The sequence below is a fragment of the Bidens hawaiensis genome, unplaced genomic scaffold (genome assembly GCF_021521415.1).
Source record: "Bidens hawaiensis isolate Kalapana, Puna unplaced genomic scaffold, B.hawaiensis_p1.1 tig00014593_1, whole genome shotgun sequence".
NCBI lineage: Eukaryota > Viridiplantae > Streptophyta > Magnoliopsida > Asterales > Asteraceae > Bidens > Bidens hawaiensis.
This window is the reverse complement of record NW_027492272.1, coordinates 522,216-538,130: the sequence shown is the minus strand read 5'-3', so window position 1 is coordinate 538,130 and position 15,915 is coordinate 522,216. Positions and strand designations below refer to the sequence as shown.

At 38.3% G+C, this 15,915-nt stretch overlaps 2 protein-coding genes across 2 annotated transcripts in view; both read left to right on the top strand.

The window, feature by feature from the left end:
* LOC143547071 (protein NLP7-like) overlaps positions 1-15,915 on the top strand; it is a 139,138-nt gene that overhangs the window by 23,574 nt on the left and 99,649 nt on the right. The gene's annotated exons all lie outside the window — the stretch shown is intronic.
* Positions 1,966-6,057, top strand: LOC143547068 (uncharacterized). Its single transcript, XM_077038579.1, has 7 exons — positions 1,966-2,353; positions 3,111-3,598; positions 4,082-4,268; positions 4,384-4,555; positions 4,639-4,782; positions 4,862-4,993; positions 5,082-6,057. The coding sequence occupies exons 1-7, from the start codon at positions 2,245-2,247 to the stop codon at positions 5,275-5,277; spliced, it is 1,428 nt and encodes a 475-aa protein (XP_076894694.1). The 5' UTR covers positions 1,966-2,244; the 3' UTR covers positions 5,278-6,057.

The window sequence follows — 15,915 nt, the reverse complement described above, 5'->3', positions numbered from 1 at the left end:
TGGTTTATTGGTATGGTGTTTGTCCTTTAAAAATGAGATGGTAGGTTTAAATTCTTATAAATGCAAATGCAAGGTTAAAAGGATTTTAGGTGAAAAAAAATTGTTATTTAAAAAAAACAGAAGTTCTGAAATACCAAATGAAGATGAAGCGCAGCATGACCTTGAAGTTGCTATACTAGCTAGTTGCCTAATATATTATAATTTGATACATTGCTTAACAAAAAGGTATATATATATATATATATATATATATATGATAAATTAAAAGTATATAGCATGTTGCATTCTTTGTCTTTACCCAATATAAATAAATCATCATCATCGTACTCAATATATCCCACCAATAATAATGCTATGGTAGGGTCTGTGGAGGGTAAGATGTAGACAGCCTTACCTTTATCCCATAGGGATAGAGAGGCTGCTTCCTGTGAGACCCCTGGCTCGATAGTAGTTTTGCATCAAGCCTTGGACATAAGGCACATAGCACTCAATCATCGGGACACCGGCTGATTGGTGCATGTGTCCTTGTCTTTCGGCTATCAACGCCACCACATGATGCCTGATTAACCTTCCGCTACTTTTAACGTTATTTTCATGAGATTAGTAAAATAACGTCAAAATTAGTGTAATTTTACTTTTACCCACCCGAGGGTTCACACATATATACATTATATGCGTGCACCGCAAGCAAGGCGTCCAATATAAATAAATCGATATCTTAAAAACCATTTTATAGGTAATACACCGACGGCCGACTTGTGGGCCATTTTGTAAAAATAGTCGGCAGCTCTAGTCACATTCATCTTCCGGCCACGTGCCCACTTGCATATAGTTCAAATTAGGGGTCACGATCAGCGTGACTTTTGTATAACGTTTGTAAGAGTCTGATTAGCAGACCAATGAACCTCGGTTCATATCTTTGGCCTGGGTATATAACCCGCTTTGATCCGTCAAACATCAAGAGGAGCATAATAGAGATCAGACATATTGAGAGTTCAATACATTAGTTTAATAAATTAGTAGAACTCTTTGCATATCGATTTTCTCTCACAGGTAGTAGTTATTATGTTTATCTTCCATGTAATTTACTATACACTAAAGTATATAAAAAATAAAAAATATAAACGTAAACGTTTAGTTTTTTAATTATTTGTTTATATTTTTTTAAAAATTTGTGTTTCTTACATATTCGTTGATATGTATACCAAAGTCGTCAAACTTATTTGATCATATATGTTTTAATTATATACCGCTTGTCTGCATATATGTAGGTTTGTTTAAATATCTAATCCACACACCCACTAATTTAATTTACTCATCTACACTTGTTTTTTTACTATGAGACTAGAATCCTCAACCTCTAGGAGGAAACATTTTTTCTACACTCATTGATACCGCTAGGCTTTAAGCCCTTTGGTGATAGTATAACTTACACTATAATTAACCCACACTTGGTTAGCAGGTTATATAACCTATAACAGGATATACGTACTACATACACATACGTAACTTATATACCTATATGGTATTGTCTTAACTAACTGATGATTAAATTTATCGAACTTCCATTTACAGAAAAAGTATTCACACAGATGTAAAATTGTTGGAATATAGATCATATTGTCTTAAATTAACCATAATACAGTTACTGTTGGATTCATGTTAAGTCGAAATCTTTGAATGTATGCCGAGTTAATAAAGTGTAAATTTAAGATATATAGTTGAATTTGTATGTCCTTCTAGTGTACAGTTTCAAATGACTCCTTTCACAAGCAAATTTGATATTTGTTTTCTGTTACTATGGCCCTTTTGTTATTTGAACCCCCCAAATATTAGTGGACCCAGTTAATTAGGCTTCTATAAGAAATGCTTGACCTGTATCACAAATTATGAACTTTCATAGTTGATCATTCTGAACTAGTCCAAAGCACAGTTCTTCTCGAAGAAGACGAGTTCGTTACTCATGGCTTTTTTAACTTTGAAGAGTGGTTGCACTGAGAAAACCATAGTTCATTCTCCAGTCACTACCAGTGAGTTCAGCTTAACTAAAAATCATGGTTATTGTTTATTGCTTTCAGGAAATGAGTTGTTTCTTGTTCTCATGTATATGTCTATCTATTTTTTCAATTTATCCAACAGATACTCTAATTACATATATCTCTCGATCTCTTTCCATTTGTTGTTAAAAATGCAATTTTTAACCCGAGATGTGTTTCTTCGACTCATCCCTCACTTTCAGATCTGATGATTGAGTGCCTCCATCTACTTTTTCTCAAATGCTTTGAGCCACCTACTCCTGCTTTATGGTCTCAGAGGAGAAGCCTTCTTCGCATGCTAGTTGTGTTGGAATTCAGTTATAATCTATGTACCTATTAACTTTATCTGTTAGGAGATGTTTGGTTCTTTTGGGCTTGATCCGATCAAGAAAAATACTAAGGTCTTATTTAGCTTCTACTTCTTGTCACAGAATATCTGCTTTTTATTTTCTTGAAAAAATCCCATGTTCACCGGATGACATAGATCCAATCAAAGGATCTTGAATCACCAGAGATTTTTGTACCTTGTAAGTGTTGAAACAAGACTTGTATAAACATGACCTCGTGGAGCTGGTTGTTGGATTAATCTTGATTTCTTGAATTAAAGTTGTTTGGAGTTTGAGTCGGTTAGTTTATTGTTACGTCTATCGATTAGTTTAATTTGTTCATGTTAATTGGTTGGGTTAAGTTTATCAAGCCTTTAATTGTTTTATTAGTTTAAATGAGTTTGTGTGTCGATCTATGAGTTTTCATTATCAATAAAAGTTATAAATGTGTTTGGTCACAAAAGGTGCTTCATCCAATTGATTTCTAACGCCGGTCAAGAGATCACACTTTTGTTCCGTACCATGATTATTTGCTTATTAGTAGTTAAAAACCTTTTCAAGTTAACTACAGGATTAATTTTTTCCACAGATTAAACGCAAATTCCTGCTTTAAGTAGTTAATTGGGTCCACTCTAGAAACTATAGTGCCTGCTGCTGAAATCTCTTACCCTTTGTTAAAATTATACCTACATAGTGCTGTCACATACTAGTTCCTATCTTCATTGTTCTAATAGTTTGAATGATACAGATATATTTGCATCCACTGATGAAGCGGTGCTGACAAAGATCAGTTCTACCCTTGGAATATACCGACCTCAAGATGGTGAAGCTGTTCTTGTTCAGTTTTGGGCGGCAAAGAAAATTAAAAACGTATATGTGCTTACTACAACAGATCAGCCTTTTCGTCTTCATGGGAACAAGAAAGAACTTCAGCAACAATATCAAGCCGACTTAGACCGCAAACACTATGTTTTTAGAGATGCTACGGCAGAAGCAGCATTCGGCCTTGCAGGCAGGGTATTCCTGTACTGCACTCCTGCACAGACTCACGATGTGCATACATACGACACACAAGGCCACTGTACTCCTCGGTGTAAATATGCTATTTGTGCCAAGATGGGATCCTTTGCGGTTCCTGTGATTGACGCTAATAACTGTGTTGGTGCGCTTGGGTTTGTCATGGATACACTCAGGGATTATAGCAATGATATTCTAGCAGTTCAAGGAGTCCTTCAGGTTTTTCGGCCTTAATAATCTACATAGTTTCATAAATATATGTGTGCTCTTCTCATTTCGTTATTTTAAATAGTTAACCTTTAGCGTTAGTTACGGTAACATAACTAATTGCATAGTAGCATCTTACTATAACATTCAATTCTAGCACGAAAATTACAATAAATTTTAATGTTTTCTTTTGAGTTTTATCCAAATTTGATAATCTTCACTATATACAGTTTTAAACAAAATACTCAACAATTTAATTATATAATTTTTAATATATTTGTACTGCATTTTCCTTCATATGTAAATTTATTCATCAGATGTTATATATTCAACCTTTAATTGAAAGATGTATATTCTTAGCATAGTAAATGTTAATGTTCTTTGAATATCTATGAAAGTATGTGTGTTTATTGGGTTCTCGGGAAAAGCTCTACTAGGATTGTAGGAGAAAATATTGCATTAAAATAACAAAAGTTTCTTATGCTTCACTTACAGCATGTCGGTTTGCAAACTTCAAATTCAATACAATGGGATGGCACAAAAAGGACTTATATCTGTCCCGAAGTAAGGAGGCGCACAACATACACATCTCCCGTTACTTGGTACTGTTGTCTTGCTCCATTGTTTGGACTGAGCAGTGTCGATGCCAGAATAATACTCTCTAAATTAACTGGGCGTAAAAGTAAGCTTCATTTGCCTACATATATATATATAAGCTGATCATTGCATTTGTCTCAAGTATTATAACTGATAAAAGTTTTTTTTGTTCCTGACCAACACATGATCTCCTTGTGCAGTAGGAGAAAGTACCTTTGCGAATATTCGGAAGAATGTAGGAATTCCTGAGTGGCCATATATACGAAAAACAAAGTTCAGAGCTTCTTATGTCCCTGAAACTCAAATTAATGGAACAGTATCTGAGGCTAATTCCTTTATTGGAGATCCCATTGCTGAATTGAACTCCAACAGGTCGGTCATTTTAAAATTTTCACATTCATTTGACTATAGGACATTGGACTTGTTTACAATTTATCTTCTTCCTTTATATACAGATTTCTGGAATCTCCTGATTCCATGGCAGGCTTTGGTGGAATGACATATCAAGATAACAATTCTCCCGTCATGTATCCAGATTCCATGGATGATGAAAATTCGGTCAATATAGATCTTCCAAACGCTAATATGATGTCCATCGAGTAGGTCGCTTGAAAACTTTTACATTCATTTGACTATATGACATTGGACTTGTTTACAATTTATCTTCTTCCTTTGTAGGGTTAACGAATTTCCGGCATACTTTGGTGGATTGAACAATCAAGCTAATATTGTTCCTATGTGTCTTGATCCCATGGATAATGAGAATTCAGTCACTATAGATCATCCTGGTGCTGATATGATCTCCATCCCGTAAGTCATTTCATAAATTTCTCCCTCATCTGATTAATTATGGGACACTGGACTTGTTTAATTACGATGTATTTTTTTTCCTTCGTAGGGACTGTGGACTTTCGGAGCAAACTGTGACTAGTGATGTTGAACCAGGCATCGAGTCTGGATATTTCAGCCCTGATTTCATGCCAGGCACTCATGGAATGGAATGCCAATCTTACAATCCTTCGGTCCTGGAAGATCTTGATGAAGGATCGAATGTTTCTGAAGAGATATATATGGGCAGCACACTTTGGAGTTAATGTCCGATGTAGAGACGCCACAATATATAATCTGAGTTTAAGTCAAACAGGGTACTCCTTTTGTGTTGAAAGTAATTCACAAGTGCATGGATAGTCTACTAGCACGCGCATGGGATTCATCAAGGCTGCAGTTTGTTACTAAATCAGTAGCTTGTTTATGAATTTGAATAAATAACGTCTGGTCATTCTTTGGCTGGGTTATATGCATTTATTTCTCAAGTTGTTAGGTAGTTCCGGTTTCATGTAAGGCTATATAAAGCCATTGTCAATTTCTGTTGTACACTGATGATGGATTTCAATTAAAGTGAGTGATCCCTTTTGTTTGATCTATCGTTTATTTGTTCTTGCTCTTGATCACCAACATTTTGAAGCTTTTCAAGTTGAAATGCTTGTCTAGAGTTGCTCAATAAACTTAACTACAAATCACCCCGTCTTGTAGTGCCATCGTAGCAGCCGATTTGGTGCCGAAGCAAATAACTCATACCTGGTGTAATGAATACACCAAAGGATTGAGAAATTATGAACTTCAATCAAGAACGAACACCATCGAAATCTTTTTAATTAACAGAATTTACAACAGAGAATGAATTACAATGAATTGAACTAGAAAAATATGAAACCCTAATTCTTAGCTTTTATCCTCAAATATGCTAACGGTCTCTAACAGAACTCAGAATAAACTTGTCACAAATGCCCCACCCAGATTTGAGAGACTTTACACTGATCACTCATAACTTGTCAACAAATTGGATGCATGTAAACCCTTAGTGAACACTTGTGCTAAGTTTTTTACTTGTATCCACTCTTGTGTTTGGATGGGCGTGAGGAAGCATGCTTGTGTGGACCTTATTGTGTTAAAGGCAGAATAAAATTGCTAAGCACGTGTAACATCCCGAAATTTCTAAGGTAATATTAGTTATATTACTTATTAATAGATGGAAAGTTTACTCGGGTTATCAGGAAATAAATAATATAATAGGAGTTGGTATGGGTCGGGCTAGTGTTGGGTAATGGATGTGGGTTGTGGACCTGGGTTAATTGAGATGGGTTAAATGAGAATGGGATTTTAGGGATATAAATACCCCCAAAATCCCAAAATATCTCATTTCTCACCAACTCCCCAACACACACTCCATACACACTCAAAACACACCCATTCTAACCGATCAAGATTCGGAGCCGAGACCCGAGGTTTTGTTGATAGATCTGCGTTGGTAAGGTAAGAACATATCCAACAAAGCTAATATTACTGAAAATGGTTAGGATTGGATGGGTTAAACCGGACCCGAACCCAAACTGCCCAAATCGGACCTCTAAAACGTCGATTTTAGGCCGATTTGATGGTTAGGGTTTGTAGGCGCCGATCATACGATTCCGTGGGTACCAAAATCGAGTTATTTGGCTAAGAAACGAAGGAGTTATGGGCAAACAGATCTGCAGCGCGACAACTTCGCCTTCATCTGGGCAACTTCGCCTTCAAGCGATGAACTTCGCCTGCAAGCTAAGTTCGCCTGATGAACTTCGCCTGCAAGCCAAGTTCGCCTGATAAGTTCGCCTGAAGCCAAGTTCGCCTGATGGCAACTTCGCCTAAATGGTAACTTCGCCTAAAAGCCAAGTTCGCCTAAGGTTTAACTTCGCCTGAAGCCAAGTTCGCCTAAGGTTTAACTTCGCCTGAAGCCAAGTTCGCCTGAGGTTTAACTTCGCCTAAAAGCCAAGTTCGCCTGAGGTTTAACTTCGCCTGATAAGTTCGCCTAAGGTTTAACTTCGCCTGAAGCCAAGTTCGCCTAAGGTTTAACTTCGCCTGAAGCCAAGTTCGCCTGAGGTTTAACTTCGCCTATAAGCCAAGTTCGCCTGAGGTTTAACTTCGCCTGAAGCCAAGTTCGCCTAAGGTTTAACTTCGCCTGAAGCCAAGTTCGCCTAAGGTTTAACTTCGCCTGAAGCCAAGTTCGCCTAATGTTTAACTTCGCCTGAAGCTAAGTTCGCCCGAAGGGTTAACTTCGCCTAAAGCCAAGTTTGATTAGAAAATAAATTATAAAGCGATAAGTTAAAGTAAGCTAATACTAGGCCACCAGATTAGGTCAGGCGAGTATTGATACGTGTAACTTGTACAGTTAGCCGAGCTCAGTTAAAGAAGGGATTTACAGCTCTCAGAAAAAGAAGCAGTATTCAGGTGAGTTTCTAGCCCCACTTATGTGTTATGTTTTCGGGGCTGTGTGCATACTCAATGTGATAGTTAATACACTTATCCTAAGAGATAAGTGTATGCCTTATATGGATAATGTGAACTGTATGAATGATTGCTTGATGGTACGTGAACGACCTACGGATATTGCACGTGCTGTCAGGTTGTAAAGCTATGTATAAGGTAGGAATGTTATGTATGTTTATGTGTATGAACACGATAGAGATGATAAAAGAAAGAAATGATAACGTATGGTTGTATGGTTACGAAAAGGGTACCGAGCCCTAATAATACTCGAGGTATGATGTATGGTTGTATAGTAATGAAGAGGGAATCGAACCCTTCTAATATTCGAAAACTAGGGACCAGACCCTTATAATATCTGTGATGTTAGGGACCAGACCCTTATAATATCTCGTTATTATGTGTGTATGATTGTTAATGTGACATGCTTATTATGTAAATGCTAGGAAGTGTGTTGTAGACAAGTAGAGGTAGAACGTGTTAGAAGTGGCAAGTTTAGTAAGAGTGTTAGGGGCATAACGACAGTACGTGGTAGGGTAAGCCTATACGTGCTTTCGTTATTAAAGTGGCATAACGTTATACGTTATTAAAGTGGCACAAGTGGCATAAGTGGCACAAGTGGCAAAGTGGCATAAAGTGGCATAAGTGGCATAAGTGGCATAAAGTGGCACAAGTGGCTAAGCGGTAGGGGTAATTAAGAGGTTAAGCTATAGGGGTAGTTAAGTGGTTAAACAGTGGCATGTTAGACAGTGGACTATGTGTCTTCGGATACGTAAATATTGTATGAAGTGGCTGTATGATAAGTTGCTTGATTAACTAGAACTCACTCAGCGTAGCTGACTTTTAGTATGCACGCAGGTGAGCTGTTTATAGAGTTAGCATGAGGATGACACACGGCATGGATTGAACGGCTGGCATCTGAAGAAAGAAGTAAAGATGTTTTAAATATAAAGTTTTGGTGTTATGGTATCAAGGAAAAGATTTAATGTTTGGTAACAAATGATTGATGTTTTATATTCCGCGAAAAGTTTTAATAAACTCTGATTTGAAGAACTGTGTTTATGAGTAAATCCGACGCTAAAGTAGGGTCACCGGGTTCGGGGCCTTACAAGTTGGTATCAGAGCATAAGTTCGAGAGATTTAAGCATCCTACATGCTTAGACTCGAACAGAAAATGGGATTTAAGTAAGAAAGGAAAGAAGATGCCAGTTCAAGAATGCCATGTGTCGCTCAAGCAAGATCAGTAAAGGTAAAGTGTACGATTAAATGATATATGTTAATGAGAATGAAAAGATATGTGAACGATAGGGATAGGAATAATTGCTTGTTTGATTTGACTAATTGCTTAAGTAGAACCAGCACAAATAGACTCGTAAAGGGAAGTGTATAGGACACGGAAAGCAACGTGATCAGCTAGTCACAACTGGCCACTGTTATTACCTGTTAGCCTTGCTATCCTTGTACTAAATAGTTCCTTGAGTGATGATGTTTGTGTTTTCCATTTAAGAATACTAATGGCTGGAGCAAGAAGGTTTGTTGGAAAGGGAGGTCACACTGGACGTCCTCTTGGATTACGCGTTGTCCGAAAACCTTCTGAAGAACTAGTTACTACCTCGAGAAAGGAGAAAAGTGAAACTTTGCAAGGACCAAGCAGCGATGAAGGATATCAGCTGGATCCTGCTGTTCGATTTGCCATTTCCTACGCTGTAGCTGCTACAGAGAAGAAATTTCGTACTGACAGGTCTGCTGAAAACCATGCAAGGGCCACTTTGAAGGCAGGAAAGGACAGTGAGAGTGGTGATGATGAAAAGGGAGGAGCGAAAGGAACCAAAAGATCTGTAGATGTCGTGGAGTATGCTGGGAAAAAGATACCAAGGGTCGCGGGAAGGGAAACGTGCAAAGTGTGCGGGAAGATGCACCTAGGTGAATGCAAGGCTGGTCCAAATCAGTGCTACCGATGTGGGAAGAAGGGACACATAACTCGTGATTGCACCGAGGACCAGAAATGTTATAAGTGTGGTAAGTCGGGTCACTTTGCTAGGGATTGTGGGGAAACAAGAACGGTGGGGGGAGAGAAGGAAAAGAAATGGGCTACCTCTACTAAGCGGTCTGGCGAGATGGTGACAACAACTGATGAGAGGAAGGCCAAGGTTGGGAACAAGGATGCGTGTAAGACATGTGGGCGAGTGCACCAGGGAGAATGTAAGACTGGGACAGACAGGTGCTATCGGTGTGGAAAGAGTGGGCATTATTCTCGAGAATGCCCTGATCGTCCAAAGTGCTTCAATTGCGGAAAAGCTGACCACATGGCTAGGGATTGCAAGGAATCAGGGGCGGTAGGTGCGAAAGGATGAAGACTTTGGGAAACTGCAGAGAGGAACACCTGATGAAGGAATAATTGCTCATGCAATGGTTTATTTAAATTACTTTTGCTTAAGAACTTGTTTTGTGTTAAGGTTTAAAACTTATGTTTATCTGTGGCGTGTAATTATTTTGATTTTGGTTAAGAATGATTATTATGTTATGGTGAAATGTTGTTTTAGACAATAGTGTTAAAAGTACTAATCGAAACCCTTAGAAGGATGAGATGAGTCTTGGTGCATCGAGGGTCTCATGGACAAGCTACCTTAAATAGCTAAAACACATGACCACCATTCGATGGCTGTAAAGTCGGAAGTAGGAAGGGTAACTCAGAAAGCGAAGGCAATTCTATAAAACGTGTATATGTAAGAAGTTTTCCTTTTATAGGGAATAAGTTAGGTTTCGGGGACGAAACCTCTTTAAGGAGGAAAGACTTGTAACATCCCGAAATTTCTAAGGTAATATTAGTTATATTACTTATTAATAGATGGAAAGTTTACTCGGGTTATCAGGAAATAAATAATATAATAGGAGTTGGTATGGGTCGGGCTAGTGTTGGGTAATGGATGTGGGTTGTGGACCTGGGTTAATTGAGATGGGTTAAATGAGAATGGGATTTTAGGGATATAAATACCCCCAAAATCCCAAAATATCTCATTTCTCACCAACTCCCCAACACACACTCCATACACACTCAAAACACACCCATTCTAACCGATCAAGATTCGGAGCCGAGACCCGAGGTTTTGTTGATAGATCTGCGTTGGTAAGGTAAGAACATATCCAACAAAGCTAATATTACTGAAAATGGTTAGGATTGGATGGGTTAAACCGGACCCGAACCCAAACTGCCCAAATCGGACCTCTAAAACGTCGATTTTAGGCCGATTTGATGGTTAGGGTTTGTAGGCGCCGATCATACGATTCCGTGGGTACCAAAATCGAGTTATTTGGCTAAGAAACGAAGGAGTTATGGGCAAACAGATCTGCAGCGCGACAACTTCGCCTTCATCTGGGCAACTTCGCCTTCAAGCGATGAACTTCGCCTGCAAGCTAAGTTCGCCTGATGAACTTCGCCTGCAAGCCAAGTTCGCCTGATAAGTTCGCCTGAAGCCAAGTTCGCCTGATGGCAACTTCGCCTAAATGGTAACTTCGCCTAAAAGCCAAGTTCGCCTAAGGTTTAACTTCGCCTGAAGCCAAGTTCGCCTAAGGTTTAACTTCGCCTGAAGCCAAGTTCGCCTGAGGTTTAACTTCGCCTAAAAGCCAAGTTCGCCTGAGGTTTAACTTCGCCTGATAAGTTCGCCTAAGGTTTAACTTCGCCTGAAGCCAAGTTCGCCTAAGGTTTAACTTCGCCTGAAGCCAAGTTCGCCTGAGGTTTAACTTCGCCTATAAGCCAAGTTCGCCTGAGGTTTAACTTCGCCTGAAGCCAAGTTCGCCTAAGGTTTAACTTCGCCTGAAGCCAAGTTCGCCTAAGGTTTAACTTCGCCTGAAGCCAAGTTCGCCTAAGGTTTAACTTCGCCTGAAGCTAAGTTCGCCCGAAGGGTTAACTTCGCCTAAAGCCAAGTTTGATTAGAAAATAAATTATAAAGCGATAAGTTAAAGTAAGCTAATACTAGGCCACCAGATTAGGTCAGGCGAGTATTGATACGTGTAACTTGTACAGTTAGCCGAGCTCAGTTAAAGAAGGGATTTACAGCTCTCAGAAAAAGAAGCAGTATTCAGGTGAGTTTCTAGCCCCACTTATGTGTTATGTTTTCGGGGCTGTGTGCATACTCAATGTGATAGTTAATACACTTATCCTAAGAGATAAGTGTATGCCTTATATGGATAATGTGAACTGTATGAATGATTGCTTGATGGTACGTGAACGACCTACGGATATTGCACGTGCTGTCAGGTTGTAAAGCTATGTATAAGGTAGGAATGTTATGTATGTTTATGTGTATGAACACGATAGAGATGATAAAAGAAAGAAATGATAACGTATGGTTGTATGGTTACGAAAAGGGTACCGAGCCCTAATAATACTCGAGGTATGATGTATGGTTGTATAGTAATGAAGAGGGAATCGAACCCTTCTAATATTCGAAAACTAGGGACCAGACCCTTATAATATCTGTGATGTTAGGGACCAGACCCTTATAATATCTCGTTATTATGTGTGTATGATTGTTAATGTGACATGCTTATTATGTAAATGCTAGGAAGTGTGTTGTAGACAAGTAGAGGTAGAACGTGTTAGAAGTGGCAAGTTTAGTAAGAGTGTTAGGGGCATAACGACAGTACGTGGTAGGGTAAGCCTATACGTGCTTTCGTTATTAAAGTGGCATAACGTTATACGTTATTAAAGTGGCACAAGTGGCATAAGTGGCACAAGTGGCAAAGTGGCATAAAGTGGCATAAGTGGCATAAGTGGCATAAAGTGGCACAAGTGGCTAAGCGGTAGGGGTAATTAAGAGGTTAAGCTATAGGGGTAGTTAAGTGGTTAAACAGTGGCATGTTAGACAGTGGACTATGTGTCTTCGGATACGTAAATATTGTATGAAGTGGCTGTATGATAAGTTGCTTGATTAACTAGAACTCACTCAGCGTAGCTGACTTTTAGTATGCACGCAGGTGAGCTGTTTATAGAGTTAGCATGAGGATGACACACGGCATGGATTGAACGGCTGGCATCTGAAGAAAGAAGTAAAGATGTTTTAAATATAAAGTTTTGGTGTTATGGTATCAAGGAAAAGATTTAATGTTTGGTAACAAATGATTGATGTTTTATATTCCGCGAAAAGTTTTAATAAACTCTGATTTGAAGAACTGTGTTTATGAGTAAATCCGACGCTAAAGTAGGGTCACCGGGTTCGGGGCCTTACAGCACGAAAAGGCGTGCGTTAAGAATCCATACGCCTTCATTCCTTTTTCTTTCAATACATTTGGGTCTCTTTCCCTTGATGCGGCTATGTTTCTGAAAAGAGTTCAGCGGGTCGTGCACAGTAACTCAATGACACCGAAGAACGATAACTTTGTTTTTAGTAGATCGGTTTTGTCATTCAAAAGGGGTGGCGGCGCTACTTGTTGCTTGCTTACCTGTCTCTCTATTGTAAATTTACCTGTCTCTCTATTGTAAATTTGTAATTGGATCATTTTATTAAAATATTAAATTATTATTAATAATTTCTCTTATAAAGTGCAATCTCACTGCAATGTGCCTAGTCCTTTGATGAAACACACAATTCTTACTAATTTGTATTAATGCACCATGTTGTCACAATATATCATAGAGTAAGACAATTTTACCCCTAATTCATTAACTAACCTTTTTAACCACAAAGACTCTTTGACAGCCTTATTAAAGTAATATAGTCGGCCTCAATTGTAGAAAGAGCTACAATATGCTAAGTTGAGCCTTCCAACTAGCCACACCGCCCTTGGCCTTAAACACATACCCGGTGGTGCGGGTCCAAGTCTGGAAGAGCAAGCTATTTTATATTTGGAAGCCCAAGATCGCTTATGAAAGGGGGACTCACTAAAATAGCTATAACTTGAACTATTATATATTTTGTTGGACTTTGTTTATCGCCTAGTTTTTGGCGCGTTTATTTTTTGAGGCCGATTTGAAATTTGTTGCATTTTATATTCCTATAAATCTTGGGAGATCATTAGTTTTTTTAAATATATGAAAAGTCATCTTCTCCCTATCACAAGTGTGTGAAATTCCTAATTATTAGTATTCCTTCTGAATCAGCGATAGTTAGAAGAATTGTTCCTAGTACTCTTATGAATCAACAAGTTCAATTATTTATCTTGTTTACGGTCTACATCATTTGGTATCAGAGCCAAATTTCCTGTTCAAGATGCCTCTAAGGAGAAGACGTCTTCATGACGTCCATGAACAAGAATTGGAGCAGCGTATTATGGAAAGAATGGAGTAGTGGTTGGATCACTTTGTTGACCAGTTGGCTGATCGGATACAAGATTTGACAAATCAAGGAAGGAGTGTTAATCATAACCGTCGAGAAATGGAAGGTGAATCCGTTTTTTGAGGGTGATGGTTCATCTTCTAATAAGCAACCAGAGCAAAATCAAAGGGGTGATAATCGACATTAGGAGTCCGGAATGAGAACCAGTATTCATGAGTTTGACGGTGATACTCTAAACCTAGAAAAAATCATCGATTGGCTTGTTGTCGTTGAAGAGGTGTTCGAATTCAAGGATTTTCCTGAAGACAAAAAAGTTATCTTTGATCACTACCAAATTACGTGGAAGGGCATATGCATGGTGACAACAATTGAAACTGACACGAGAGAGAGAGTTGGAAAGTCAAAAGTCACAACCTGGAGGAAGATGAAGAAGTGCATGAGGGCCAACTTTATTCCTCATTATTACCGGCGTTTAATGTGCCAACGGTTACAAAATTTGAGACATGGGTCCAAGTCTATTGAATATTACACAACTGAGTTTTACAAATTAATTGCAAGAAATGATATTCAAGAGACCGAAGAATAACTTGTCTCTCGTTACATTGGTGATCTAAGGGTCCTGATTATGGAATTCGTTAACATGTTTGATCCGGTGACACTTTCTGATGCACATAAACGTGCCTTAGCTTTTGAAAAAAAGGCGACGTATTGGTGGTTCATCTTCTTTAGTGTACTTAAGAGGTAGTTCGGGTCACGTGGCATCTCGTTTTGTGCCCAACCAAACAAAAAAGGGTGGTGGCAATACTAGACCAATTTCTAAAGGGGTTGGTACTAATAGCATGAAGTGTTTCAATTGTGGAGAGACTGCGCATCGACAGTCAGAATGTAAGGAATCTGGGAAAAGACACTTGTTTGCTAATCCCGAGGAATAGGAAGATGGTGGTAAGGATGATGAAAATTATGATGACATCCTAGTATTGGTAAGTAGCCTAAGTATGAATAAAATGAGGTAGTTGGAGATGTGTTTCTGAGATTGGTGGTTAGACGCTCATGTTATTTACCAAATATAAATGATAATGATCGGCTTAAATATAACATATTTCATTCGACATGTAACATCTCGTTTTTTTTTTCATTTTTCCTGTATTTGTAGCCTTTACCCGACCCGTTGTGTATTCTAGTAATATATCAATAGAGGCCCCACGTTTCTTAGTATTATTTTGTTTTATTTTATTTACTTTTAAATTAAGTGTTAACAACTATTAGAATTGTGCAATAACAACCCAAACCCCCCAATTTAACTTTTACCCACTTGTGTACCCAACCCCCAAGTTCAAGGACCTATTTGCATATTTAACAAAAAAATATTTTCCTTCCATATCCATCATCATCATCGACAGCCACAACCCTTTCCCCCATTTCTTTAACCTCAATTTTCTGCCTAAATCAACGAAATTGATTGTACCAAATCATTTGTGAGTCAAAAACACGTCCTACCGACACTCTAATTATAAGAAACAATAACCAATTGACAGCTAATATGTTAATTACCAATCGTGGTTGTCCTCGTCCCTAAAATGCAATATAAATACAATCAAAATGCAATTAAATGACACCACACCATCTATGGAACACCACGACACTTAATCCTATCAAAATTTTGATATACGCAGCCGTCAACATCTATTTTGAGTTCGAGTTAGCATCCGAAACCCTAGTTCGTCATTGTCCATCTAGTCATCATCCAAACTAGTAATTGGTTTATGCATTGAGTGTGTTTTATAACTAACTAATCAAAACCCTAACCTAATTTAATCAACAACAAACAATTAAAAACGAATTGATCACTTAGGGTTTGTTTTTGAAATTGGGGAAGAACGAGCAATTGTGTTTGTCAATTTCCATTTTCATCATATAAAAGAACTCAGACACTAGCCTAATGGTGAGCGCATGTTGTTTAAAGCTTTGAGAACCGGCCAGGCGTGGGTTCGAGCCCCCCGGACACGGTTTGGTTTTTTAACTCTTTTTCTATTATGTTATATTTATTACTTATTAAACACACTTAGTAAGTATAATTTCAACAAAAACCGAACCCCGGGTTGTTGTTTTCTAGTCTTCGAACTTTTATTTTCCCTATAAAATCCTTTAAATATGTGT